Here is a 24,913-nt window from a genome sequence, read left to right as displayed (position 1 = left end):
TCAAGAAATAAACTCTCCTTCCTTCGACTGGGAATAAAGCATACAAGGAAAACAAACCAACGAGCAGGCATACATCCCTCTTCATCCATCTCACTTCTCTCTCTGGAGAGGACAAGATGCTTAGGGCTTTAATTGCAGCAAAGGAGGTTTGAATTGGACGTAAGAAAAACTTTTTAACCATGAAGACAGTGAAACACCGGAACAGATTGCTTGGGGAGATTGTGGCAGCCCTGTCACTGGAGGAGTTTAAAATTAAGATAAGCAGATGTCTGGATGTCTGCTGAAAGTGCTCTGGGTACCGCTGGTGCTCTCCTGGAGCAGGGGATGACTTGATGCGCTCCTGGAGCCCCTTCCAGCCCTGTCCTCTGCGTTTCCATGGCCAGCACGAGGAACACGGTGCCCTTTCCCGCTGTAATCGTGAACTCTTTTTCACCCTGGACACTTGCCACTTCCCTCCTCCTTGCCGAGCCTCCGTGCCAGCACCATTAGCACAAGTTGTTATTGAAGAAAAAATACAGGCTCCGGCATCCATCACCAGCAGCACAACCTGTCGGTGGATTGCTGTTCGACATCGTAGCGCTTGCAGCCTCCTAAATCACACGGCAAAGCCTCTGCTGGAGGAATGTGTCTGGGTTATGTTCTCCGTGGTGTCATTTGCGGCCCTGGGATGCTGTCAAACCTCTAGACCCAGAGCAATGTGGGGGCCGCCTGCTAGAGAAGATACGCTTCACCTGCTCCCATCCAGCTGCTGGTAATTTTTCCCACTGGTCAGCAATGACATCCCACCTTGAAGACAGGACACAGTGCTGCTAATTGAGCTCCTGTTGGTTCCATTACAAAGGAAGGAGATCTTACAGTGATCACATCACCATGTGCCTGTCACACATCTTTTAGGTGGGGTTTGGGGCCTCCAGTGCCTTGCAGATTAAGTTCTGGAGTCCCCACCTAATATCCAGAGCATTAAGATGATGCTGTAGCATGTTATCCAAAGCCACCTGCTCTGTGCAGACGTTGGGCCAACATGCCAGTGCAGGTTCAAGCATGCAAACCCTGGGAGATGCTTTCCAGCCATGGGTGGAGATAGGCACAAGCTACTTACATAGTTTCCTTTAGCAGCAGCATCAATCTTAGATGGTTGTGGACTAATAAATCCTCCACAGTTTGTTTCCAAACGTGTCTGCGATGACAGCCAGCAGTGCTTGGGCAGAGATGGTAGAGCATGACTGTCTCAAAGTGCTACCTACATCAGGAGGGGGACTGTGGATGGGATCTTTGGATTTGCTTTGACCTCATGCAGGTCACAGGCTCCTGTGGAATAAATGATGCTCCAAAGGAACGAGGCTAGCAGGATCCACCTCCTAGTAAGAAACCCCCCAGTAACAAATCCAGTGGTGATGAAACCAGGACTGTGCAGCAGTAACACGCACAGCCCTGTGTTCTGAATTGGGTCGTAGGCTTCATAATTAAGATGGTGCTGAAATCAGCCTGCTCTGTGGTCTTACTGCTCATGCGTTTCTTTTTCCTGCATGCGGTGAGCACGGGGGCATGAGCGAGACTGAACTGTGTCACATCGCTGTTGTGCAGGGCAGTCCCTCCTGAGGAGGAGGAAAGTTTCACGCTTTCCCACTGGGAAGCTCCCTCAGTACAACCTTTGTCTTTCCTCCGACTTCGCTGCGCTTGAGAAAGGTCAGGCTGGAGCCGCAGGATCAGGCCAGGCAAGATAATGTACTTTATCATTGATTTCCAGTGAGAAGTTGCGTTATGAGATTAAATGTCTCATTTTTATTGCATGGGGAGGCAGAGAGAAAGCAAGAGCTCTGAAAATAAAATAGCAGTCGAAGTGATGTGTTTCTGCTGGAAGGTGCTTGTGACCGGGAACGGACATACCTTGTTTGTTCAGTCCTTTGGAGGTGAACTTTGAGAAGCTGCTTCCTTCTGAGGTTGGTAAACAAAGTCAAACCTCATCTGTGTTTAAACCAGTGACTAATTAATGTGTTTAATTGGCCTGCATCTACTAATTCCAGGCTGGCAGGGAATTTATTAAAAAGCTTTTCTAATTTTAATGGATTGAAATAAGCAAAGCTGCTTAACCATCTCAGAGGAAAGATGCTAAACAGGGACCAGCAGTGTGGGTCTGTTTGAGTCGGTCCCATTGCCTGACATATGTGGGGAGAGGTGGGAGCATCCCGCCAGCTTTGCTCAAGCTGCTTTGGGCATTGATGCTGCCTCGGTCTGCGCAGATAGCTCCTGGTCCCCAAGCAAAGGGGTCAACATTAGCAGGACGTACGGCAGCGGCTGCCGTCGCACCTCGGGCTGCGCTGCCCACCTACCCACGGGCGGCAGCCAGGGCCGAGGACGGGCTCTGGCAGGCGGCAGCCCCCTCCCCGGGTTTCGACCACGAGGTGCTCCAGCTCTCCGGGCACTTGGGGACAATCCTGGCGTGCTCTGCTGCTTTTGGTTATTTTAAAGACCAAATAGATGTTTTCTTTTGCCTTAGTAAAAGCATCAGCTATTCTGGCTTTAATGCCATTTAATACCGAGATTATAGCCTCACAATGCCATGGGATATTTTTAAAGCAACGGATTAGTTAATTTCTGAAAAGGATTAGATACCGAGATATGAATAACAACCAGCTGCAGCTGCCCAGATGAGAGTGGGACTCTGAGCACTGCTCGGCTGTCCCAGGCCAGGCGGCACCGTGAGCCGGGCACAGGGAGCAATCCCTCCTCTCCGCGCGAGGGGCCACAGCGATGCCCTCTTCTGCACGCACAGGGTCCCTGACCGGATCCAGGCTGGACATAGCAGCGTTTGCTTCTCCCCCATGATTCCGTAAATCTTCCTGTAAAATATCCTCTGTCCTACAGGCCACGCTCAGGGTTACTGCAGGCTCAGAAACCTCACGGCTTTCTCTCAGCTCTAGGATTTCCCTGCTGCCTCCCTCCCTTGACTCTTGTAGCTCGGACGGCTGCAGGCGCTTTGCTCTGTGTTGTAATCTGGAAGCTCAGCAAGAGAATTAATGAAGCGTTGGATATAAGCTGGTTGCAAATGCAGATTGCCTCCGCGTGGCCACCATGGATGTGGCTTGCAGGTTTCAAACCCCAGGGCAGGTGGACACAGCTCCACCCACGTATGACTGTCTTCAACCACCTTGCCTAGTACTAGCCATGCTAAACCTCGGCCGTGCCTCCACAGCCCGTTAGTGAGCCTTCCCCAATTACCCTTCCTGCCCAAAATGGGTCCTGCACAGCCCCGTCCTCCCCAGCCCTGCTCCCCCCGGCAGGCTGATCTGCTGGTGGTTGTACACAAAGCAGACCTGGGCTGGAAATGCTGACAGTGCTCTTGACAGTTTATGGTCACAAACTCTATTTTCAGCCTAATAAGTTTTTTATACGCTTGGAAAGCTGTCAGTTGAACATCAGCCAGGCACAAAGTACCTGCCATAAAGTGCCTGGACCGCAACCAAACGGGAAAGGTGCTGCTCTGCTTTAGCAAGTTCTTGATCTCAGCCGCTTTAGTTGGTTCATTTCTTTAGTTTGAGGACCTTGGCTTTAATAATAAAATAATAAGATAAAATAATAATGCCCCTGCTTAATAATTTGTGGAAATAATTGCTGAGAACCTGTTAAATCAGAACTGGCAACCAGTTTGGATTGGGGCTCGGGTGTGGGAGGCTCTGCGGTACTGCTGCCGGTGCTGGGGTGGGCTGGTCCCTGTGAAGAGCCGCTGGACCCCAGTGACGGAGAAGAGAGGTGCTGGGAATGTGTCTGGAGAAAGGTCCCACTCCCTGGAAAAGTTAATCTGGAGATGAGCTGCCACGGCCACGACTCCAGACTCACTGTACAAACACGGCCACGTCAAACCCTTGGCCAAATGGAGAGCAGGGCCTGATCCTGAGCATGCCTCTGCTCCCACCACGGCAGCGTCACGATGCTATAAATGACTTTCCTGCATCACAGCCTGCGGGGTTGCCAGGAAGGTCAAGGATGGGGGGCCAAAGGGTCTGGGAATGAATTGCAAATACGCGAGGCTCTTTCGGAGGGTGCCCCGGTGACAGCTTCACCCCTGTCCTGCAAGGCAGCCCCTGCCATGGCAGCACTGCACTGGAGGGACAGGAAAGGTCCTGAGCTGCTGTAGGGTTCCTGTGGGACACCCCTGGGCAAGCGATGGGCTCTGACACACTGTGTGGCACATCATAACCCACGTGGCACCCGGTGAGAGCCACGGTCCCTGGTGGGAGCCCTGCGGGTGGCTTCAGTGCCAAAAGTGTTTGCCCGCATGGTCGGTTCCTTAACCGGGTCCCATGGCACCCTGCTTCCCATGGGTCCCACTGCAGGGCACCGCGGGCTGGCCAGGGCAGGAGGCAGCCTCTGCCAGGTGCCGGCTGCCAGCTCCGGCAGCGCGTTTGCGTGCCTGCCTGGGTGTGCTTGAGGGAGTAACGGTGGTGGCTCCCATCCCACCGGCGAGCTGAGACATGCTCCGGGTGAGATTTGGCTGTGTCGGCAGCCGGGGCGGTGACCTCGTGGCGCGGGAGCTGCGGCAGCCCTGTCTGCCACCCCGGGGCTTCGCTTCCCAGGCAGACAGTTTACAGCAAATGGCTCGTTTCAATGCTAAAAATAGCCCGGTAGGAAACAAATTGGCCCCAGCACTTCAACTGGGGAAAAGTGCATTTACTAGTAAAACTCAAGATGTCCTTTCCTGTTCTGCCTCTGAAGCTCTGGGTGCTGAGATGCTGACTGAGCTTCCCAGCCAGGCACCGACTTACTTCGATGCAGTGTTTGATTGCACCAAGATGCATTTTTCTTACCCTGCTAGCAATGCTCCACAGGCTGGTCCCAGCCGCCAGACTCCACTGGCCAGAAGCGGCTCCGGCTTTGGGGCCACAAGCAATTTCCCAGCCGAGGGAGCTGTGAATTGCCCTGTGAAAATGCTCCCAGCTGCACCATGCCTGAGAGCACAGCAGGTTCCCAGTGAGGAATGAATATAACAAAATGAAAATATTTGTTTTCTCTTGCGGTGAAAGCACTGTGTTGGGGACATATTTCTTCTTCCACCTCAAAACCGCAGATTTTACCGAGTCTTGTTAATGTGCAGAGATTTTCCAGCTGCTTCTATCCAGGCTTTTCTCTGGAAGGATTAATTGGAGAGATGAGACACATCCTCTCTGAATTGCAAATACAAAGATGTTCCTGTGTGTGCCTGGCCCTGTGTGTGCCTGGCCCAGCTGCTTGTCCCCTGCTCCGGCACTGGCCTTTTCTTTCCAGCCACGCTCAGGGGCTGTGCGGTGTCCCTAGGGCAGAGCAAATGGTGGCACAGGAATCACAGCTGTTCCGGGCATCAGGACGCCAGATCTGCCATGAATCAGTTATAGGGAATCAAATTAACACTAGGCTTTGCTGGAGGCAGGCAAACCACCTGAGCTAAATGGGAAAATAAACCAGAGGCTTCTCTGGGTTCTGAAACATTTAGCTAACTTGTAGGTCCCTTGTTTGAGTATCTTTTGGGGTGGGAGCTGAGGCGCTGAGCAGTGACAGGAGACGATGCTCATCTGGGTATCCTCCCAGGGCACCTCCACACAGGGCCGGGTGACAGAGTCAGGGCATGGCCATTTTTGGGGTTCTGGTTTGGGAACTGCATGTGAATGGTCCCCTTTATGTAGGAAGATTGAGAGCTGCGAGCTGTCTCCCAGCCTGGGATTTGCAGGTGCTGATGTGACTGCAAGTCCATCGCTCATCCCTGTGCTGTGCCTTTGCGAGAGGATGCTGCCCCGTACTCCCACGTTGAGTCTGCTACTCGGGTTCATCCATGAACCACCCTCTGCTCCTCACCCATGCAGCGCTGGAAACAAAAAAAAAACCCTTCTCTCGCCTTCTGTGCCGCTGGGTTTGCTCCCATTGGGGCTAACCAGAGCTACTGGCAGTAAATCTGGGGATGAGGAGTTATGAAATGGAGACCTGGCAAGGAGGGGGAAGAGGCGCTGACCCACCCAGAGATTAGTTCCTCCACCACCAGCTGTGGCCACAAAATCCAGCCATGGAGAGATGGCTCACACTCATCCCTGTGGACAGGTGGGTTAAAGCACAGACTTCTCCCCAATATTTCAGCTCACGGGGCCCCTCTCCTTCACTGTGCACCTTGTGCCGTTGGTGTCTCTGTTCTGCAGCTGGCCCTAGGGCAAACCTGCCAGAGCTCTTCCCCACCTCCCAGCCCAGTGCGGTGGGATACTGGCTGTGGTGATGGGACTGTTGTTTCTGCTTTGCACACAGAAAGATGCTTTCCCCCAGCAGCCTGGGGGAGGCTGCAGCATCTCCTGCTGGGTATTGCAGACCTGCTGGGGTCTTGGACAGCCCCAGGCGCCTGGATGAGCTGCATCCCAAGGGCTCTCTGCATCCCCAGCTCCTCTGGGCTCTCAGCATGGCATGGTGTTGCCATCCCAGCATTGCACACCCTTTTACAGGGGGATTTTTGCCTCCACAACCAAATAACACTTCATTCAGTGAGGGTGCCTGGCTCTTGGCATCACCACCAACAAACCTAGCCCTGAGCTCTCCTCCATGCCAGCAGCTTCCCATTGCCATGGGACCTCCTCACCCTAAATGGCCTGGACCGGAGGCACAGTGGTGCTGCAGAGTGGTCTGGGGTGGTAAGAGCTGACTGGGAGCTGTGGAGTGCGGTTCTCCCCCACCTCTGCTGAGCGGCACCTCCACATCAGAGCAAAGGCAGCCAGGATGGAGTTAATCTGTTTCCTGACCTTGGATGTCCTCTGCACAGCATGGAAGCAACCTCTTCGAGGAGGAGCTGTGGTGCTACTGGGAAGCCTGGGAGCTTTCTGATGCTCCTTAGGGTAAACTTTTTGTCCATGAGCCCAAACAAGCAGAAGAATTTCACACCAGCTGGGCTGTGGCCTGGCACGAAGGGCTCTTCAGGGAGCCAGATCCAACCTGAGCATCTCCTGGTCAGGGCAAAGCAGAGGTGTTGGGCAAAATTCAAACTATAGTCTCTTCCCAGGTTGCTGAGAAGGCAGCGCAGGTCGTGGTGCACAGAGTGGCTCCCAGGGATTTCTCGCTGCCCTGCTCCCTGTGCTGACCCCTGCCTTGAGCAATGAGCAGCACTGACGGCAAGGGACACGGAGAGCTTGCCTCTGGGGGATATTTAGAGAGATGGTCTGAAAAATGGCACATCTCTATTACTCCTGGCCTCACCAAGTCCTCCAGGACAGATCCTTGCCTGCACGGTGCAGCCGCAGTCACTCTGTAACGCACATACAAATGCGTGTTACAGCTGCAAGCTGCGCAGTGCTGCTGCCGCCGAGCTGCAAGTGCATTCCTTAGCTCTCGCTCTCCCCAGGTCCCACGCTACACGGCATCACCTATTTATAACTGCATGCACTGCAGGAATAATATTAGACTGATGGCCTCACACAGTCACGCTAAATGTTATTCTATTTATGTGATTTGTTCTTCTTCACAAGCTGTTGGTCTCCCAGATGCCAAAACACTCTGCCTAGCGTAGACAAAGACTCAGATTTGTCTCTTTTATTAAAATCTTCCCCAACGGCACCCAGTCCCAGGTATATTTACCATTTTTTCCCAGGTCACCTGAAGTAATTGCATCTACTATTCCTTCCTCAGTCTGATCGATATCCTTGGTAAATAAGATAACTTGCCAGGTCTGTTGTCCCTGTAGCCAAAGGTACTTTAGCAATGAAATTGTTTTGCTGAAGAAATAAATGCCTCTTGCTGAATCTGAGGATGCTGTGACCTTTCATTAGTGACCTGAGTGACTCATCCCTTTTTGTGTGCGCACTGCAGCCTCCCACCACACCATAAAAGATGCACCATGAAGTCCCACTGCCTGGTGCCCGGCATAACGGGGAGCTGAGACCTGCAGGAGCTTCCTGCTCATGCTGCTTCCCCTCTGGCTTTGGACATGGTCTTCACACCTCCGCCCAGGCCTGGGGGCTCTCAGGTTATGGAGATGCCCTGTTTGCACAGCAGGGACCCCGCGCACAATCTCGGTCCCGCAGCGATGTCCCCGGCATCCCCAGCCCTTGTCTGAGCAGCAGCTCCCACTCCCCCAAGCTGTGGAAATCTCTGACACAGATGCATAAACCCATGTTTTCAGCACAGAGCAGCCAGCCCACACTTATTTAGCAAATAGGGCTTTACTGGCCATACCAACCCCTCTGAAGTGAGGTGGGCAGCTCGGTCAGAGCCAGATTTGAGGCAGAGCCCATGTATCACACATCGTGAACTCTGTATTCACCGGTGGGGGCAAATCCTCCTACTCCAGCAGGCTAACATCTTGTAGCTCTGCAGCCAGCAGCTGTTAAACAAGGCCTGGCCATCATTTTGCTGAACTCAAGGAGTCTCTGCGGCTCCTGCAGCACTCACTGCTCACTCCTGCTCGCCACCACTTACACACGGGAGCCTCTCACCCCCTCGCTTTGCTGGGTGCCTCTGGAAACACAAAGACCCTGGAAACACGATGTGTTTAGTCTCTTTTTATAAATCTGTGCAAAGTGAAATAAAGAATTAACCAGAGTTGAGTCCTATGCATTTAGCTGCTGCTGATAGCGATATTTTCTCCTTGTAGAGTGTTCTGCATGCCAAGAAAAACCGTTTTGCATTTTAGGGAAAGAAAGTGGTTGTACATCTGTGCATCTGTACATGTGCCTGTTAATTCTGCTGGAATGGCTTCCTGGGGCTGTCAGCTCAAAAATTCTCTTTAATGTAACAAATCTTGACTGTGTTTGCAACAAATCCTCAACCAAGAGGAGTTTATTTAATGAAGCAAGAAATGCTGCCAAATTTCCAGGCTTGATCCCTATCCCATTAATGTCAGCAGGAGAGTTCCCACCATGTTTGGTTTGTTGGTTGGGTCTAATCTGGGTAAGGCAGTTAAAAATCTGTTTGGGTCAGATTTGCAGACAAGTTCATTGCTCCACTTAGCTGTGCCAGAGAGTCTGTGGGAAAAGCAGATGGTACAGGTGGGAACTCTCTTGCCTGATTTTAGGCATCTTCAAGTCCAGCAACAGAGAGTCAAGGGAGGGAAAGGGGAACACTCAGATCATCTTAAGCCAGGAGCCCAAAGGAAGTGAAATTAATTTATTTCTTCTTGCAGAGCCATCTCACCCCATAAGGATGTGCAGCTCCTGTAAAGGAACCTGACAGCACTGGAAGGTCTCTGCAGCAGAGGGGAAAGGACCTCACTCAAAGCCAGCTCCTGAGCGGGTGGGTGCTGCCACAGGCACTGCCGCAGGTCTTCTGCTCAGGTCTTCTCCCTGCACTTGTGCCAGCCAGGAACCGAGGCTGATGCCTGGTTCAGGATGCAACCATGGCACAGCAACTCCAGCGGGCACTGACTCCCCCCTGCTTGCAGCAAATGCTTGTGCATGGCCCGATCAATGGCTGGCAGAGCTGCTGGGACAAGGGGAAGCAGGAATATGGCAACTCCCCAGTTTCCCTGGCCCCTCACCCACTGCTGAAACACGCACTATGTCCTCGCCTCCGCGTGCCATGAGCGGGGCCGGGCACAGAGCAAGAGCTGCCCATGCTGGTTGCTCCAGGGACAATCCCACCCCTCTGCTCTCAGGGGATAAAGAACACTGGGGAAGTTTTGAGGGGTCAGTGGTGCCCATGTGTTTCGAGCGGGTGCCCAGTGGTCACCATGCACCTGCAGTGTCCCGCAGAGAGCAGCGGCTGCTCTTTGCGAGGGAAGGAGCCTCCCTTGACGGCGAGAGCTGGAGGAAGGAGGGCTGCTTTGCTGCTCCATCACCAGCTGCAAAAGCTGGCCATGCAGGCTCATGTGCCAGTGGTTGGTCCTTAATTACGCATACAGCTAATAAAGGGAAGGAGCTCATTTCTGTAGTTCACAAGGGGAAGCAATGTTGTCTGAGAATTAAGGGGGCTGCAAAGCAGGAGCTTAAAAACAACAACAACAACAACAACAAAACAATATCTCTGGGGCTTCAGCCCAACACACAGATCCTTAATGGCTTTTGCTGGTTTGGCAGATGCAGGACACAGAAAAATGAGCAGATTTATGGCTGCAACTGTCCCTGGGGCTTAGAGATGCTTCTCAGGATACAGGTCTTTAAATCATCATTAACAATGACACGAGGGGGTACTGGAGAAGACAGAGTTGGGCACAGCGATGCAGGGGGCAAGAGCAGAGTTCGTTGGCACTTCCTATGCAGCGCTCCCTCCCTGGGATGCAGTGATGCTTTATTTCAATCCATCATGCACAAAGTGGGTGTAGTGATGGGGTGCTGCAGCTCCCATGGGCTGTGGGGAGCCGAGGCCAGTTCTGTGGGGAGCTGTAAAATCTTGGATGGGATCCATATGTGAACACCAAAGAGCCGGACCGCTTTTGGAGGCATGAGTATTTTTTCAGGAAAGGAGAAGAGTGCAGTGCTCTGGAGAAGCCCAGATCCAGGGAGCTTGTGCAAGCAGCAGAAGCCAGACCTGCTCCTCATGTCCCAAAGGTCTTCCCTACTGCAGAGACAGAAGAACATCTCATTTGGGAATTTAAGCTTTGCCTTTTGGTTTCCTCTGGGTGAGGTGGGAGCTGAAAGTTTCAGGGCTTTGCTGGACCCCTGCCTGGTGCTGAGCAGACTCCGGGGACCTACCTCAGTGCACGCCTGGCCCAGCACTCGCCGCGCAGACAGGCAGCGCTCCCGGCAGCTCCCCATCTGCAGAGCCCTGGGAAAGTCGTCACTGCTCCCTGCAGCAGGCAGGCCCCTGCTCCAGCCCGCAGGCCAGCTGGCTCCTGTGTTCCCATAAAGCTTTAAAAGAAGCCAGACGACTCATGACTGAAAGCATTAGGTGTTTATTTGCACTTTAGACATTGACTCCATGTGAAAGTCAGCCGTGGCTGCCTCCACGCAGCAGCAAAGATGGGTCCGTGCGAGAATGACCGTGATAAATATTGGGCTTTGATCCAAAGAGCGCAGCTTCCGTGGGTCGGGACTTTCCCAGAATGGGCTGATTTTAAGTCACAGTCCGCTTCCTTCAGTTGAGCTGCAAGACCTGCTGTTGCAAATCACATTGCTCCTTTCAGAAGGACTGAAATGTTCCAGCTGTTCATGGTGGGGAACACCAAGAGCAAAAACCAAAATGCCGCTCGGGAGCCTCTGCTCCCCCCCCGAAGCAGAGATCCCCCTGGCAACAACAGATGGACTGCCCTCACCATCGAATCTTGCCTTCACAAGCCTTCAAACCAGCGTTGCTTTCTCTTTTTTTGCATCTCTAATTTTTAATAGACATATCTAATCCCCTTGCAAGGCTGGATGCAAGAGTAAAATGCAACCACCCTCCTGAAGATTTTGAAACTCTCCTGGGATTTGCCTGCTGAAAGCAGCGGTTCAGGCTACTGCGGTCTTTCACCTTGCAAAAAAACCCCAAACCAACAGCCTCCAGAAACTTTAAAATGCCAATTTGCTGTTGTCTGCTATATGCTCTTCCAAAAGAGAGTGAGTAACGCTAAAATTCTTTTAGCGTTTTTTCTTCTGCGAAGGATGTGGGCAGTAGAGGATAACACAGATCCTGAAGCAGCTCAGTCACCCAGGAACAACTAACCCAGGAACTGGCACAGCTTAGTCATATATTTAAACCCTGATATTTTTATGAGTATTTCCATTCCAAAGGACTTCCCCCCCTGCAAAAATTTACCCCCTCAGCTGTCCTGCAACACAGGTCATTAATTACCAGTGCCTTCTCCTTAGGTGAAGGAGGGAATCCTGTCTCAAACCCATGTCCAGTGGGAGAGAGGAGATGCAGCGGGGGGAACATGGCATCATTCACCCCCATCCCTCATTCACTGAAGAGCTCGATGAGTGGCCGGGGAGCCAGGGGGATGTTAACCAGCTCGGACCGCTGCACTGGAGGCTGGACTGAGAAATGCTTCAGGACTGGAGTAAATACAATGTTCATCTTTTTCCATCTCCAGGCGTACTGTAGGCAAAATTGTTGGGTTGAGTAGCTTTGCTCTAAAACCTAGTCCCAGTTTGCTCTCTGATGCTGGCAGTCCTGTTTATCCCTTGTGTGAGATTGGAGCCAGTGAAGCTGCAGTCACCATCTCTCTACAAAACAGGCATCAAGGTAGGGGGACTGCTCCCAAGAAGGGGCCAAGTGCAAACTGAAGTGGTGCATCTTTCGGAGGGGGTGCTGGGAACCTCAGAGCTCATCAGAAGCCTCCTCCTCACAAAGAATGATGCTCATCTTCTTCTCATCTGTCTGGCAAGAGGTTTTCCTCCTGAAGGTGAGCCCCAGGGACTGGCTGGCTCTTTGGTAGATGGTCCTCATACGTGACATGCAGTCTTCACTGGTCATCACGTAGAGCAGGGGGTTGAGGGCGCTGTTGAAGCTGGCCAGGCCCCGGGTCACCTGGTAGGAAACGTAGATGTTCTTTAAAGCCTGTGTGCAGGATCCTTGCAGCTGCCAGCCTCGAGACAACAAGTTGAGGTTTCTGAAGATATGGTATGGGAGGAAGCAGATGGAGAAGAGGACCATCACGAGAATCACCAGTCTGATGCTTCTTCTCCTGAGGCTGGGGTCCACGGTGTCGTTCCTGCAGAGCACCACCACCACGTGGCAGTAGCATCCGACGATGATGAGGAACGGGATGACAAACCCGGTCACGGTGATGGCTGCGGTGTACGGCAAGTAAACGCCCAGGTTCTCGTGCCTCGTCGTGTCGTGGCACCGCGTCCCCATGTCATCCATCTTGCTGAAGGCGAAATCGGGAGCTACCTGCGCGATGACCCACACCCAGACCGTCGTGCTGAGCCACGCCGAAGAGGTGGCCCCCTGGCACCTGCCCCGTGCCTTCAGCGGGTGCACGATGCCCAGGTAGCGGTGGACGCTGATGCAGGTGAGGAAGCCGATGCTGGCGTAGAGGTTGAGGTGGAAGAGGCCCCGGGTGATCCGGCACCAGCCCTGCCCGAAGAGCCACACTCTGCCCCGCAGGTAGTAGCTGACGAGGAAGGGCAGCGTGCTGACGTACAGCAGGTCGGCCAGGCCCAGGTTGCCCACCAGCAGGCCCAGGGGATGGCGGGCGCCGCGCCGCGGCCCGGTGCAGAGGTGCCACAGCCCCAGCCCGTTCCCCACCAGCCCCAGGGGGATCACCGCCAGATAGACGGTGGGCAAGAAGCTCTGGGCAAAGGCGGTGTCCACGGGGCACAGGGCCCCGCTGCCATTGCCGGGCCACGGGGTGAGAGCCTCCACAGCCATCGGGCGCCGCGGCTGCCCTGCCCGCGGTGGGGTGACTGCTGCCGGGGCGGTGCCGCTCGCGGCAGCGCTCGGAGGTGCCGGTGCCCGGCGAAGCGGTGGCCGTCGCCCGTGGCAGGGGCGGGGCGGCACGGGCAGCGCGGTGCCCAGCGCTGGTCCTGGCAGCACCGCGGTCCCCGGCGCAGGCTGCGGCCGCCCTCGCCTCCCCGTCCCTGGGGTTTGTGGCGCGGGGCTCTCCGGCGGAGCGTGGGGAGGATGCGGCGAGGGCCGCCTCGGCGAAGAGCCTCGGTGTCTGGCGGCTCCCGCCGCTCCCTCGGCGCCTGCTGCCGGCCCACTTGAGATATTTTGAGCCGGGCGCCGGGGACGCGCAGGCCGCCGGCTATTTCGGACGCCGTGCGTGCCTGGAGGGAGCGGGAGGAAGGGAGCAGGGAGGCGGGAGAGGGGCTCTGCCTCCGAGCGGGTGGGAGATGTCTGATGACGGGGCGGGAGCTTTCAGCCTGCTTCTGTTCTGTCCCAGTCAGGGTGAGGAGAAACCCCCCATCCCTCCAGACCAGGGGCTGGAAGCCCGCACCCCGTGAGCCGCCCCTCACTTCCCATCCTGACGGCCTTTCTCCTGGCCTCACCGCTCAGGCCGGGCTGTCCATCCAGAAACACCGGGAGTGGGGTAAGGCAGAGACCGGCAGCTTTCCATGGGGCTCGTGCTGCCAGCCCCGCTCCGGCAGGTGCCGGTGCCGCGGTGCCACAGGTGTGCCGGGCTGCCTACCTGCGGCGTAAGCGGCAGTAAGCCCCGCTCCCTGCCGAACAGCTGCACCTTCCCTGCAGCGCACGGCAATGACCTGCTCTGGCTGCCTACTTCTATATCCCTCCCCAAATACAAAAATCCTCTTCTCCCCCTTCCTTTGAGCGGTTTTGAGCCATGCGGGGAGGAAACGCGAGACAGGCTGCGACCTTCCTCTCCTGCCTTCCCTGTCGCAGGGGATGTCACGCAGAAGACACCCAGATACGGTGAGGTTGGGGCAAGATCTAAAACCAGCAACCCCAGAGAGGAGCCCCAAGGAAAGCCAGCCCCTGTTTGCATTGCTGAGTAGCTGCTGCCACATAAACGAGGTCAGAAATAACTTTATCTCCGGGCACAGGAGTAAACGGGGCAGCGATCAGAAGGGAGAAGGTTTACCCTGGCAAGCCACAGGGAAATGACCTTGGCAAAACAACTTCAGGTGAAGGGCTGGGCCCAGGAAGGGCCAGGGCCACCTGCTTTCCTGGAATTTAATCTGGGGCAAGGGGGTGGGAAGAGGCTGATATCTCACCTGCCAGCGGGGAAGGAGGGGTGTGAGTCCTGCCGGGCCATCCTGTCTGCCCTTCCCTCCTTGGGAGCAGCCGAACATCTCTGCTGGATAGGGCTCAGGCATGGCAGGTTGGGGCCAGCATAGGGAAGCCCAAAACATCGAGTGGTGGTAGCTGCTTGTTATGAGTATCAGTGTGTGGAGTCCAAAAAGTGCTTGCTGGAGCAGATAAACAATGGGAAAGGCTGTATGTTATTTCCTGCCTATGTGATAAAAGCTAGCCACTACAGGTGTGCCCGGAGAGGTGAAGCTTAAAAGATGTTTCCATGGGGTGAGAATATAGCTTTTCTGAGGTTTGCAGAGGCTTTGGTGGGTCTGTGCTGCTGGAGTAGCAGCAGCAGAGGAGGGGGTCCATGGGGGTTCACCCCTCAGGAAAGCAGCGCTCTGTCCTGCCCTGCTCCTGCCCCCTTTGCCTCCATGCATTTCAGCTGCTCCTGCAGCCTGGGGTTGGGGTGGCACTTGCAGAGCAGCTTTGTGGAGGTGTGGAAGTGCAGCGAGATGAGAGGAACAAAGTGGGAGTGGTCCCCTTTCTCCCGGAGCATCGGGGAAACTGAGGCAGAGACAGCAGCTGGCTGGGAGGACTGCCGTAATCACGGGAAGGGTCACAAACTGCTCTCAGCCACGTAGGTAAAACTTTCTCTGTCCCCAGAATGAAGGCTTGGGGCTGGGTGCCTCATGCCATGGGAAGAAAGGAGCAGGGCAGGGCACCGGGAGCACTGGCCATGCCTGGCTGCAGCCCCATGCCCTCCACATCTCCTGCTCCCTGGACCTGTTGGAGGCACACACGCAGCAGCACGGCTCCTCTCTTGTGCCTGCCTCGTGTGTGTTTAAGGTGTTCACTTGACCCATGATTTCACTCGCAGTAGAGGTGCTACCGCCCAGCTCTGCCCGAGCATCCCGTATCAGGATGCTCCCCTCCAGTGCCCAGCTCCGGCATGCGGCAGCGCTGCTGATGCCAGCGCGTCCAGGGCAGCGTGAGAGCAGAGGGCTGGGATAGCTCCTGCAGGAAGCAAACACGTAACCTGAGTGATGGGCTTTCAGGCAACCAATTCAAGTCTCTTCACCAGCAGCAAAAAAAGGGCCTCAATCCATTTTTTTTTTTTTTTTATTGAGCACTGCAGTCTTGTGCTCAGGGGGGTACCTGAAAATGTTTAGCTTTAACGGGGGGCTTATCCAGCCCTTTCTCAGCCAACTCCATGTTTTTAAAAATCATCAGTCACAAGAATGGCTTGGAAAAAAATTCTGATGCACGTTGTTTACTCATGCGTTACCGCACAGTTTCTCCTTCCGTTCCTGCATGTGCTTGCGCTGAAATGAGCTGTGATCTGTTACTCACCACTGGTTTGGGAATACGGTTGTCAAATCACATGCCATTTATGTGTGCAGATGTGGCAGTGTGCCTTGAGGACAGGGGTGAGTTGTCTTCTGTTTTGGGTTTTTTTATCTTTACAGGTGGCGATAATCATCTGTGGATAGCAGAGTATTTATCTGCTGCCCCACAAGAGCAGGCAAAGCCCAGGACCTGCTGTGTCAGAGGCTGTAATAAACGTGATCCTCAAATAACCACGTTTCCAGGGTAGCAGGGCTTTAGAGGGAACAGCAAATATTGTGAGACTGGCAATCAAATTGCAAGAGTTGATTTCCCTGTATTCTTAGGGAAAAATAACTCTGATTTATTTGGATTAATTAATTCATTATTTAGATGTTTTCTGCTCAGTGAATCAGGGAGAAATGACAATTTGCAGAAAAAAGAAGAAAATTGTAGCAGAGGTGCGTGAGTCATTTCTGTTTGAGATGAGAATTGCAGGTTGCTGCTTAAAAAGTGACCTTTTGATTTCTACCATCACCCAGAGGTGGCTGGGCAGGATTTGGGAGGGGGTGAGAGCCCTGGCAGCACTCCCTGCTGGCAGCCTACCCGGCCTTGGTGGCCGTGTCCCAACATGCTCAAACAAGAAGTGGCTTAAAAACCAGGATTTGCAGTGCACAGAACATGTCCTATCCATGTCAGTCAAGGAATATTGTGGCTTTAAAGTCTACATGAGCCTTGTGTTACCGCTTTTTTGGCACAGCTATTGCAGAGGTGAAAAAAGTCAACAAAAGCTGCAGACCGGGCCACGTTAATTCTGCGATTTGCTGCCTGCCAGAGGTTCACCGCGTGCCCTGTATCAAACTGAATTAATGATTTGTATTCGGGCAGAACACCAGATGATCACAGTAAATAATTCTCTTTGTAAGCAATGTTTTACTGCATGAGCAGTGAGATTTATTTTATTTTCTTTTTCCCCCCAACAGATGACTGAAAAGCATCCTTGACTTTATTTTCAGCAATTGCAGGGGCCAGGGGATTGGGCGAGCGGCTGCCTTGGCCTGGCTGCCTTTCCTGCTGCTTGTAGGGAGGCTTTTCACTGGGCAGGAGAGGGAAGCTTCCTCTGCATTCAGCCTTTTGCCCCTGCACCCCCAAATCTGCCCCAGTATCGCATTGGCCTGGGTCGGGAGCACAGACAACTGGTGATGATAGGCTGCCCAGGGAAGTGGTTGAGTCGCCATCCCTGGAGGTATTCAAAAAGCGCGTAGACAGGGTACTCCATAACATGGTTTAGTGGGCATGGATGATGGTTGGACTCGATGATCTTGAAGGTCTTTTCCAACCTAAATGAGTCCATGATGCTGGGGAAATCCTGGTCTGGGGTGAGCAGAGGAGGTGTGGGGCTGGTGGGAGGAGGGATGAGTTAACAGGGGGACAATTTGGGCTTTGGTTTTAGGGAGGCTGAGGAGAAGCGTGGCCTGGGCTGTGCCTGGGGCTGCAGACCCAGCAGTAACGCAGCCTGCACCATGCCGTGCTCTCCCGCGCGTCCCAGCAGCGAGTGGAGACCCAGGCACCGCTATGGCCAGGGCTGGTGCCATCGGCAGAGCAGGTGGACCTCATGGGTGGATAAAAGCAAAGGGACAGAATTTAATCCAGCATATAACATACTGTAATGATGTTTTCAGTGCTTTGATTCACTGATTTTTTTTTTTTTCTTATTCTAAGCAGCCTGAATTGAGGTGCCTCCAAGCTGCCCCATCCTGGGTTAGGCCTTTCCTATAGCAGCTGAGCTGGCTGTGAGCAGCAGGGTTCCCAAGGGCTCACTGGAGCCAGGCTCACACCGCACAGACAGGCCCAGACAAGCTCCACACCTAGATGAGCACCTCTTTATTCTCAGTTCCACGATTACACATCTAAACTGTCCATATCTCGCCTGGACATGTCACCTAAACTGCTGCTCCTTTCCAGTTGCCCTTCTCACCCCGCCGTGGGAAGCGCGTTCCCTCTGCACGCTTGTGCGAGGCCGTTAGAGGGCATTTGGGTTTCATTTTTCAGTCACGCAGAAGGAATATCTCTGTGAGAAAGTAAAGGCAGAGCTGCCAAGCAGCTCTCCTGCGCTGACTCTTGCATAGCTGGAGCAGCTCCAGCCCGTCGGGAGATGGCCCCGACTCATCTTTGTGATTTGTTTTCTCTTTTTCTTGCTTTTCTTTTGGCCTTGGCTCACGGGGTATGTGCTTGGATGGCAGGCGGTATGTCTGGTGCTGCGGAGCTGTGTCTCCTGCGTCTGAGCTCCTCACTCGCCGAAGCCCTGCCAAACCGCCAGCGCTTTGGAGAGGAGGAGGCCAGGCGGAGCAGGAAGGTTCGTGTTTATTCTGGAGAGTTGCGGGGAAGGTGAATTAGAGCTGCCATCAGGAGGATGCCTCTGCCCATGCCCAGGAAGGCGGCTGCTGGGTTGCAGGGTGGATATTGTGGGATGGCTGCGCTCGTGGATGGTTGAGCTGCTCAGCCTGGAGCGGCAATGACTTGTGGTGTGCAGCCCAATGTACCTGCTCCTTCTCCGGGGAGCCAGGGTATGAGGGTTCCCCCCAGGGATTTGGGCTTCCAGGTGCTGGAGACAGTATCTCTCGCAGTCCCCGCTGAGCAGAGCTGCATGTGTGATGTGGTGGAGGAGCAGCACCACCTCCCCAAAAGCCCCACCGATCCAGGAAAGGACCAGTTCCTGGTTTCTTGGGTGGGTTCACGCTAGGGGCAGGGTTTCCCCATTTCATTCAGCCTAAGAAACTCAGGGATGCTGCCCGGTAACCCTGCCTGGGGCAGCAGGGTACACAGAGGGGGCAGGTGCTGGATGACACGGGGATCTTGTTCTCTATTTCCACCCTCCTTTGCAGCCAAAATCCATCAGTTCTTCCCCAGTTTCCCAAGGGACACATCCTCAGTCTCCACCGAAACCACAGTGCCGTGGGCTTGTGCCAGACTCTTTGCCAGGATGAGGCGTTGGCTCCGGAATGTGACCGGGATGGGCACGGCTACAGACGACCTCCTTTTCCCCTCTGGAAAGGCAGAGTGGTGAGTGATGGGGAGACGGAGCGGGGTGGTGGTGTGTCATCCATGTCTAGGGAGCAGGGGCACGTGGCAGTGCAGATGCCTGGCCCCAAAAAGCGCCGGCTGCATGCGAGCAAGGCAGTTTTGCACCGTGTCTGCACTGGGGCTGTGCCAGGCTAATTAAAGGGATGGCAGAGCCCTGCCTCTCGGGTGTACCCAGGGAACCAGGCAGGAGCTGCAAATGCATCTCTGGCCATAGGGGCAGGTCGAGCTCACCTGTGTGGCTCACGATTATGTGGGACCCCCAGTGCTCTTGGATTCAGACATCCAGAGACCCCAAAATTCAAGTCTGCACCTGCCATCAGCTGTTTTCCAAGCAAAGTTTCAGGAGATGGTTTATCTCTCCCTGAGGCATGGTCAGCTGAGGACAGGTGATGGGGTGCCCACAGGTAATCAGGGGTCCCACGGCTTATGTTGGCTAGCATTTCCCTTTCTCGGTCAGACCTGTCGCCCTCACTTACCGCTGAGGATGCTGCCGGCAGAGCCGGGCAGGGTCTGGCCATGCAGAGCCGCCTCTGAGTCTCCAGCCTGCAGTAGCGGTTCTGGTTGGAGATGCGGGTAGAAAAGCCCATGCCGCAGGTGGCCGAGCAGGCGCTCCACTCCGTGGCCCACTCCTGGCAGGGGTACGGCAGCAGTGGGGATGCCGCCCCCAGGGCTGGATGAAAAGAGATGAGGGGAAAAAGGGTGGTTGGAGCCAGGTTCTGTACAGCATGCCTGGTGGGTGCTGCGGGCATAGCCCTGCATGGCAGAGAAATGTGCAGTGAGGTGTCTCCTGTTGTTGTTCACAGTCTGGGGTGAAGGGACCATCCCTAGAAACCTGTGTGGGCATCCCCTCACTGGCATGTCCTGCATCTTACCTGCCCCAGCATCCCGGAGGAGGTGCTGGTCCCGGGCTTCGCAGATCCACTCGGGGCAGCACTTCCCCGGGACCTCAACGCGCCGTGGGTAGGGGCAGTCTGGGGTGGGCAGCCGGACGTCCTCCTGGCAGAGCGGGACGCAGGTGAAGCCCCCGTCCAGGCAGCGGCACTGGAGTTTGCAACTGGGCTGGAAAACCTCCCCGTCTCGATAGACCCGGCCATTCACCTCACAGCCCTCCTCACTCTCTTCAACTGCAAGCAAAGGGAAGCCCGTTAGAGACAAAGTGACAGAGAGATGTGGATGGCAGAGGGGACTGCTGGGGGAAACCGTGGGGCTGGCATGAAGGGACTGAACAGGGGGGCAACAGAAGTGACTGAGAGGTGCATGGGGCAGACATGGGTTTGCAGTAGTGTGTGCATTGCCCAACCTCTTTCCCTTCCCTACCTCCTCTCATCTCTCTTGATTTTTCAAAGCAGCAGCTCACCCGTTGTTGAGAAACCCGCTGCCCTTTGGCTCTGACCCTGCCTTTCAGGGTTTTCAGGCTTGGAAAAGTTTCCCTGAGATTTCTCTGCAGGACCCCCAGGCTCCAGCCTCGGCAGGCTGACCGCAGCATCCCTGGGACCCCTGTGCCCATGCCCGCTCAAACCACCCTGAATCCCCAGCCGGTAAATGGCACAAGAGCTGGCTGGAGCTGCAGTACAGCCCCACGGCCAAGCTGCGTGCATCAGCCTCAATAAAGCCGCTTTCGGAACCTTAATCGCTTCCCTGAAAGTGCTGCGGGATGTCAGGCGCCGGTCAGGGCCCTGGCTGGAGCTGGGGTGTGTGCTGGGCTGGGGGCACGGGGCCATCCCCGGGGGGAGCAGGCACCCCCGTGCTCACAGTTGCAGGTGGCTCCTGTCCCCGCGGGCGCCGCGCTGTAGTCGCAGACGAGGCCCTGGCTCTGGTCACAGACGTGGAGGAAGTCGCAGGGCTCTCCCAGGCGCCGGGCGCAGATCTTACAGCAGCCACAGCCATCCAGGACCAGGGGGGACCCGCGGGGGCAGCGGGGTGGCACCCAGGGGCAGTAGCATGGTCTCCGGCACAGCTGGGCACACACCTGCAGAGGCAAAGCCATCGCTGATTCCATACACGTTGTTTTTTGGCTAACGGCTGCTATTTCACTGGGACAGCCAGGTAACCTTCTCTCAATCATGGAGGCAGACTTTTGGTGGAGGGAGGCTCTGCGAATCCATGGGAATTTGGCGAAGCAGCCTGGAAAGCTACTGTCCCTTTAGGGCACAGCGTGATGGGCACCTATGGAAAACCAGGGAGAATCAGGGATGCTCAGCACTCTGCAGGATGGGGACTTAAATGCACCACTGCTCTGAATATGCAGGAGGAAGATGGAGCTACAAGGTGAACATCCCGTGTAGTGGTGATCATTTAATGGGGCTGGCAGCCCCGGAGGCAGCCGCACACTGCCCTAAGCAGCCCAGTGGCAGGGAGGGAAAGCAGCCTGCCACCGAGGCAGCGGGTTGTGCCCAGCTGAAGATGCGGCTTTGCAGGGGCTGAATGCACATGGTGAGGGCACAACACCTCACTCCGAACAGTCTTAACAGCTCTTATTCGTGCCAGGAAACAGGGCATCGCATCAGCAGTGGGGGAACTGAAGCCAAGCGAACTTCACTGCTTTCAGTCCTGGTCCGGCTGCCTCCTCTGCCTGTCCCTGGCTGCAGCATCCTCTGCCTGGCCTGGCCCACTGGGCGAGGAGCCCTGAGATAGGCATGTTTTTGAGGACTGCGAGCTACACTTCCCCTCCTAGCTAGACTGAGTAATCTCTTCGGGAGGGCTGCGCACCGCATTTGTGTGCCTGCTCAGCCGATGGTTTGCCAGGGATGTGCCTGCAGGAGTTCACCTGAGCAGCCAGGTGTTTATATCCACGGCTCATTCTGCTTGCACGATTACCCTGGCACAAACAGCTTTTGCAGGCAGTGCTCGTGCTTCCGTCACGTCGTATGTGACAGGGCTGTTGCATATGGAGCCTGAAGCCAAGTGAGTTGGCTCTGCAGTTTGGAAGTTAATTCTTCGCCAGTACTGGCCTGGCAGCAGGAGTGAGCCCCATGCAGCAGCTCTGAGCCGCCCTCTGGCAGCCCTGCTGCTCAGCACCATGCACGCTCTGGTTGCTGCACGGCCAGCACGTGCAGCATAGGCAGCAGTTCAGCAAACATGCAACCAAAAATTTCATCCTTGTGCTGGTCCAGATACTGGTCTGTCTGCTGAGACTGCCAAGAGATCGATGGGTTCAGCTGGACCATGTGGATTTTAGATACCATTTTTCTTTCTCTTTTACTTTCTCCCAGTAGCATCAGGTCTGACGTGACCAGTCAGAGAAGGGAGGTACTGGTGTGCTATCTGTTCCCCATTTGCAGCAGTTCAGATGTTTTTTATGGGGCTGTAGAAATGTCAGTGCCAGCTACTAGAGATAAAATATATCTGAAATGGACTGGGCAATCTGTGTCTTGTTCTAGTTTTATCAATGAGCAGCGTTATTAGTGTGGCAGAAAGCAAAGAGAGACTTGCAGCAGGGACCGAAGGACTGCCTGTGGTGGCCAGATTTGGGCCAGATTTGGAGGCATGAGGGCCCTTGGTGATTCTCCAGGCACTCATGAGCACCTGGGGCAGGAGTCATTTCTCCGTCACAGCTTACCCAGGCAGCCAAGGGCATTTTTCATCTTTCAGGAGGTTGCTATTACAAATCAATGTTTTAGAAAGATTAGCCAAGCCAACTCCATTAATCCATTTCCCCCTGCTCCTTGTAATTAACTTGTATTTAGATGACAATGTGGCTCCTATCAGAGATCTTAACTGTCTGGGAAAGGAGTTAAATAGGCATGACACTGCCATGATATCCCTGCTTGCAGAAGGTCTGCTCTGGGATTTAAGCAGCAATTAGAACTTGGAGCTGAGATACCCCAAACTTTTCAACTTTCCCGTTTTCTGCACAGGCAACTATTTTCACGCAGAGTCCAAGAGAAAAAAAAAAAAAAAAAATCACTGCAACAACCCAAATCCTGTCAGAGGCATTGGCTTTGCATGAGCATCCCGGGGAGGGGGAGAGAGGTGAGTAATGCCGAGGCTGGTGCTCGCTGCTTGGCCCCCTGCCTCGGGAGTCTGGGAAGGGACCAAGGAGTCTGCAGGAGCCGCTACCGCTGAGCTGCTGCTTGCTTGCTCGCTCACTTGCAGGGATGCATACCACAGCCCCGGGAGAGCTGCAGGGATGGGGCGAGCAAACAGAGCGCATTGCTGTCATTCCTGCGTGCTCCGTGGACTTGCACAATGGACGTCTTTGGCCCATGGACGTTAAGACCCTGCTGCTTAATTGCAAATGTCTCTCCCAAGCATAGCTCTGCCCCATGGGACTGCCTAAATACAGTCTGTCTGCCAGCCAGCCTCAGCCACCGGGCTCGTTGTAAGACCCCAGTCCTCCCTGCATGTCACTTTGCAAGAACCGGGTGCTTCCCCAAGTAAGGCTAAAGCCGCCCCAGGGCCCCGTCTCCCTTACCTTGGAGAGGATGCAGAGGAGGGAGAGGAAGAGGAGCTGCTTCTCCAGCTGGAGCTTCATGCTGCTCTCCCCTCCGCCACTTCAGCACATCACCCCCCAGGCAGTTTGGAGGCAGTGGCGTGTTCGCAGGTTTTAAAGCCCCGAGTAGGTCCTGCTGGTGTTTATACTCTCCCTGCTCTGATGTCACTCACAGGCTCCAATATAAACATGAGTAGGTTTGGACAAGCCTCAAGATTTTTTTTTTTTTCTTTCTTTTTTTTTTTCCAGCCTGCGTTCCAGCTGCCATTTCCACTCCCCTCAAGGTGAGAACGTGCTGTCCACCAAGACAGCGAGCAAAGGGAATGGACCCTCTCCCAGGGAAGCACGGGAGAGGGGCTGGGGAGCCGGGCTGGGGAGCCAGGCTGGTGGGGTGAACCGGCTCCCTGCTGCTAGCCACGACCAGGAGGGAAAGTCCATGCCTCTTCCTACTGATCAGGGTCTGCCCAGACAGAGCCGGTATCTTCCCCCGGGTTTTGAAGGGTTTGGGGGGCTGTCCCTGCCACCATCTGCTTTGGGACATTGCCACAACTGAGCAGGAGCCGGGGACCCACCCGTATATTTTAAGCTGAGCACAGTGCATGGCAGGCTGTGGGAGAGGGGTGAGTTGTCCATGCTTCAGAGCCCTGAAGTCAAGGGCAGGATCCTGTCCCTCAGCTGCTGGGGACAGTGTGTGACTTGCTTTTGATTGCCAGCAACTGAGGTTGCAGCAGTTTGCTAGGCAAGCTCTCCAGGCAGTAGAGGGGTGCTTCCCTCTCCGTTTCTCTGGCACAGCAAGAGAGGGAAAGGATTTGCTGTTGGGGTGGTGCTGCTACAGCATCCCCATCCTGTGTGGGGCTGCGGCTGTCCAGGGAGGCTGCTGGGGCTGGGGGGGTTGGATGCACATCGTGTTGCATTGCCCTGGGTACGTGGTGCAGAGAGGGCTGCAGTCCGGACCTTGCAGAAGCACTGCTGATTTCAAGCCCTGTAAACTCCAATTCAACTCCTGAAAAATTATGACTGGCTTAAGCGATCATGAGAATTTAAAATCCAGTTTCAGGAAACAGGAGTGGGTGCTCAGGTTCTACCTCCCAATGCTTTACTGCTTTTCAGTCTGCCCTTTGCAAGCTTTCCTCACGGCCGCTGTGTCTGGGCAGTCAAGGCTGGCTCTTTGGAAACAAAAACTAAACATCTCAAAACCTTCAGGAAACTGAGCCCCTTCTCCATGTTCCCATCCCCCAGATCTTATCACAAGATGTAAGAAGGGGAATTTGTGAGTCCAGAGCTCGAAGGAAAGGCCCGAGCTCACATAAGGATGCGGGATGCCCTGCAGCTCTCCCCAGCTTCTCTCCTGCACTCCCCTTGCCTGCAGGACATGGTCTGGGGGCCGGGAGCATGGCTCCCGCCCTGGCCCAAGGGATGGGTCCTGGCGGCTGTGCACAGACTCTCCGTATCTTGCGGGCACAATGAGAACTGCTGCTATTTATCATATATTAGGATATATGTTGGCAAACATGCAGG

The 24,913-nt window shown here is 54.8% G+C and overlaps 2 protein-coding genes across 2 annotated transcripts; both read right to left on the bottom strand.

Annotated features, from left to right (window-relative positions):
• Positions 1-11,621: 11,621 nt before the first annotated feature.
• Positions 11,622-13,230, bottom strand: LOC115339545 (P2Y purinoceptor 1-like). Its single transcript, XM_030009689.2, has one exon. It carries the CDS (start codon positions 13,228-13,230, stop codon positions 12,175-12,177), a length of 1,056 nt encoding a protein of 351 aa, XP_029865549.1. The 3' UTR covers positions 11,622-12,174.
• A 4,555-nt stretch (positions 13,231-17,785) lies between these two features.
• CCN5 (cellular communication network factor 5) lies at positions 17,786-23,510 on the bottom strand. Its single transcript, XM_030010693.1, has 5 exons — positions 23,378-23,510; positions 20,716-20,932; positions 19,836-20,087; positions 19,440-19,633; positions 17,786-18,926 (listed from the first exon to the last, which is right to left on the bottom strand). The coding sequence occupies exons 1-5, from the start codon at positions 23,435-23,437 to the stop codon at positions 18,903-18,905; spliced, it is 747 nt and encodes a 248-aa protein (XP_029866553.1). The 5' UTR covers positions 23,438-23,510; the 3' UTR covers positions 17,786-18,902.
• Positions 23,511-24,913: the final 1,403 nt, after the last annotated feature.

Source organism: Aquila chrysaetos, chromosome 3 (assembly GCF_900496995.4).
Source record: "Aquila chrysaetos chrysaetos chromosome 3, bAquChr1.4, whole genome shotgun sequence".
NCBI lineage: Eukaryota > Metazoa > Chordata > Aves > Accipitriformes > Accipitridae > Aquila > Aquila chrysaetos.
The sequence above is the reverse complement of the archived record's forward strand: the minus strand, read 5'-3'. Positions and strand labels throughout refer to the sequence as shown.

Excerpts from the sequence above, each read along its gene's own strand:
- LOC115339545 (XM_030009689.2), bottom strand. The coding sequence starts at position 13,230 with ATGGCTGTGGAGGCTCTCACCCCGTGGCCCGGCAATGGCAGCGGGGCC.
- CCN5 (XM_030010693.1), bottom strand. The coding sequence starts at position 23,437 with ATGAAGCTCCAGCTGGAGAAGCAGCTCCTCTTCCTCTCCCTCCTCTGC. Across the intron at positions 20,933-23,377 it reads TCCTCTGCATCCTCTCCAAG|GTGTGTGCCCAGCTGTGCCG; the intron begins GTAAGGGAGACG and ends TTGCCTCTGCAG. Across the intron at positions 19,634-19,835 it reads CCTCCGGGATGCTGGGGCAG|CCCTGGGGGCGGCATCCCCA; the intron begins GTAAGATGCAGG and ends CTTTTCATCCAG.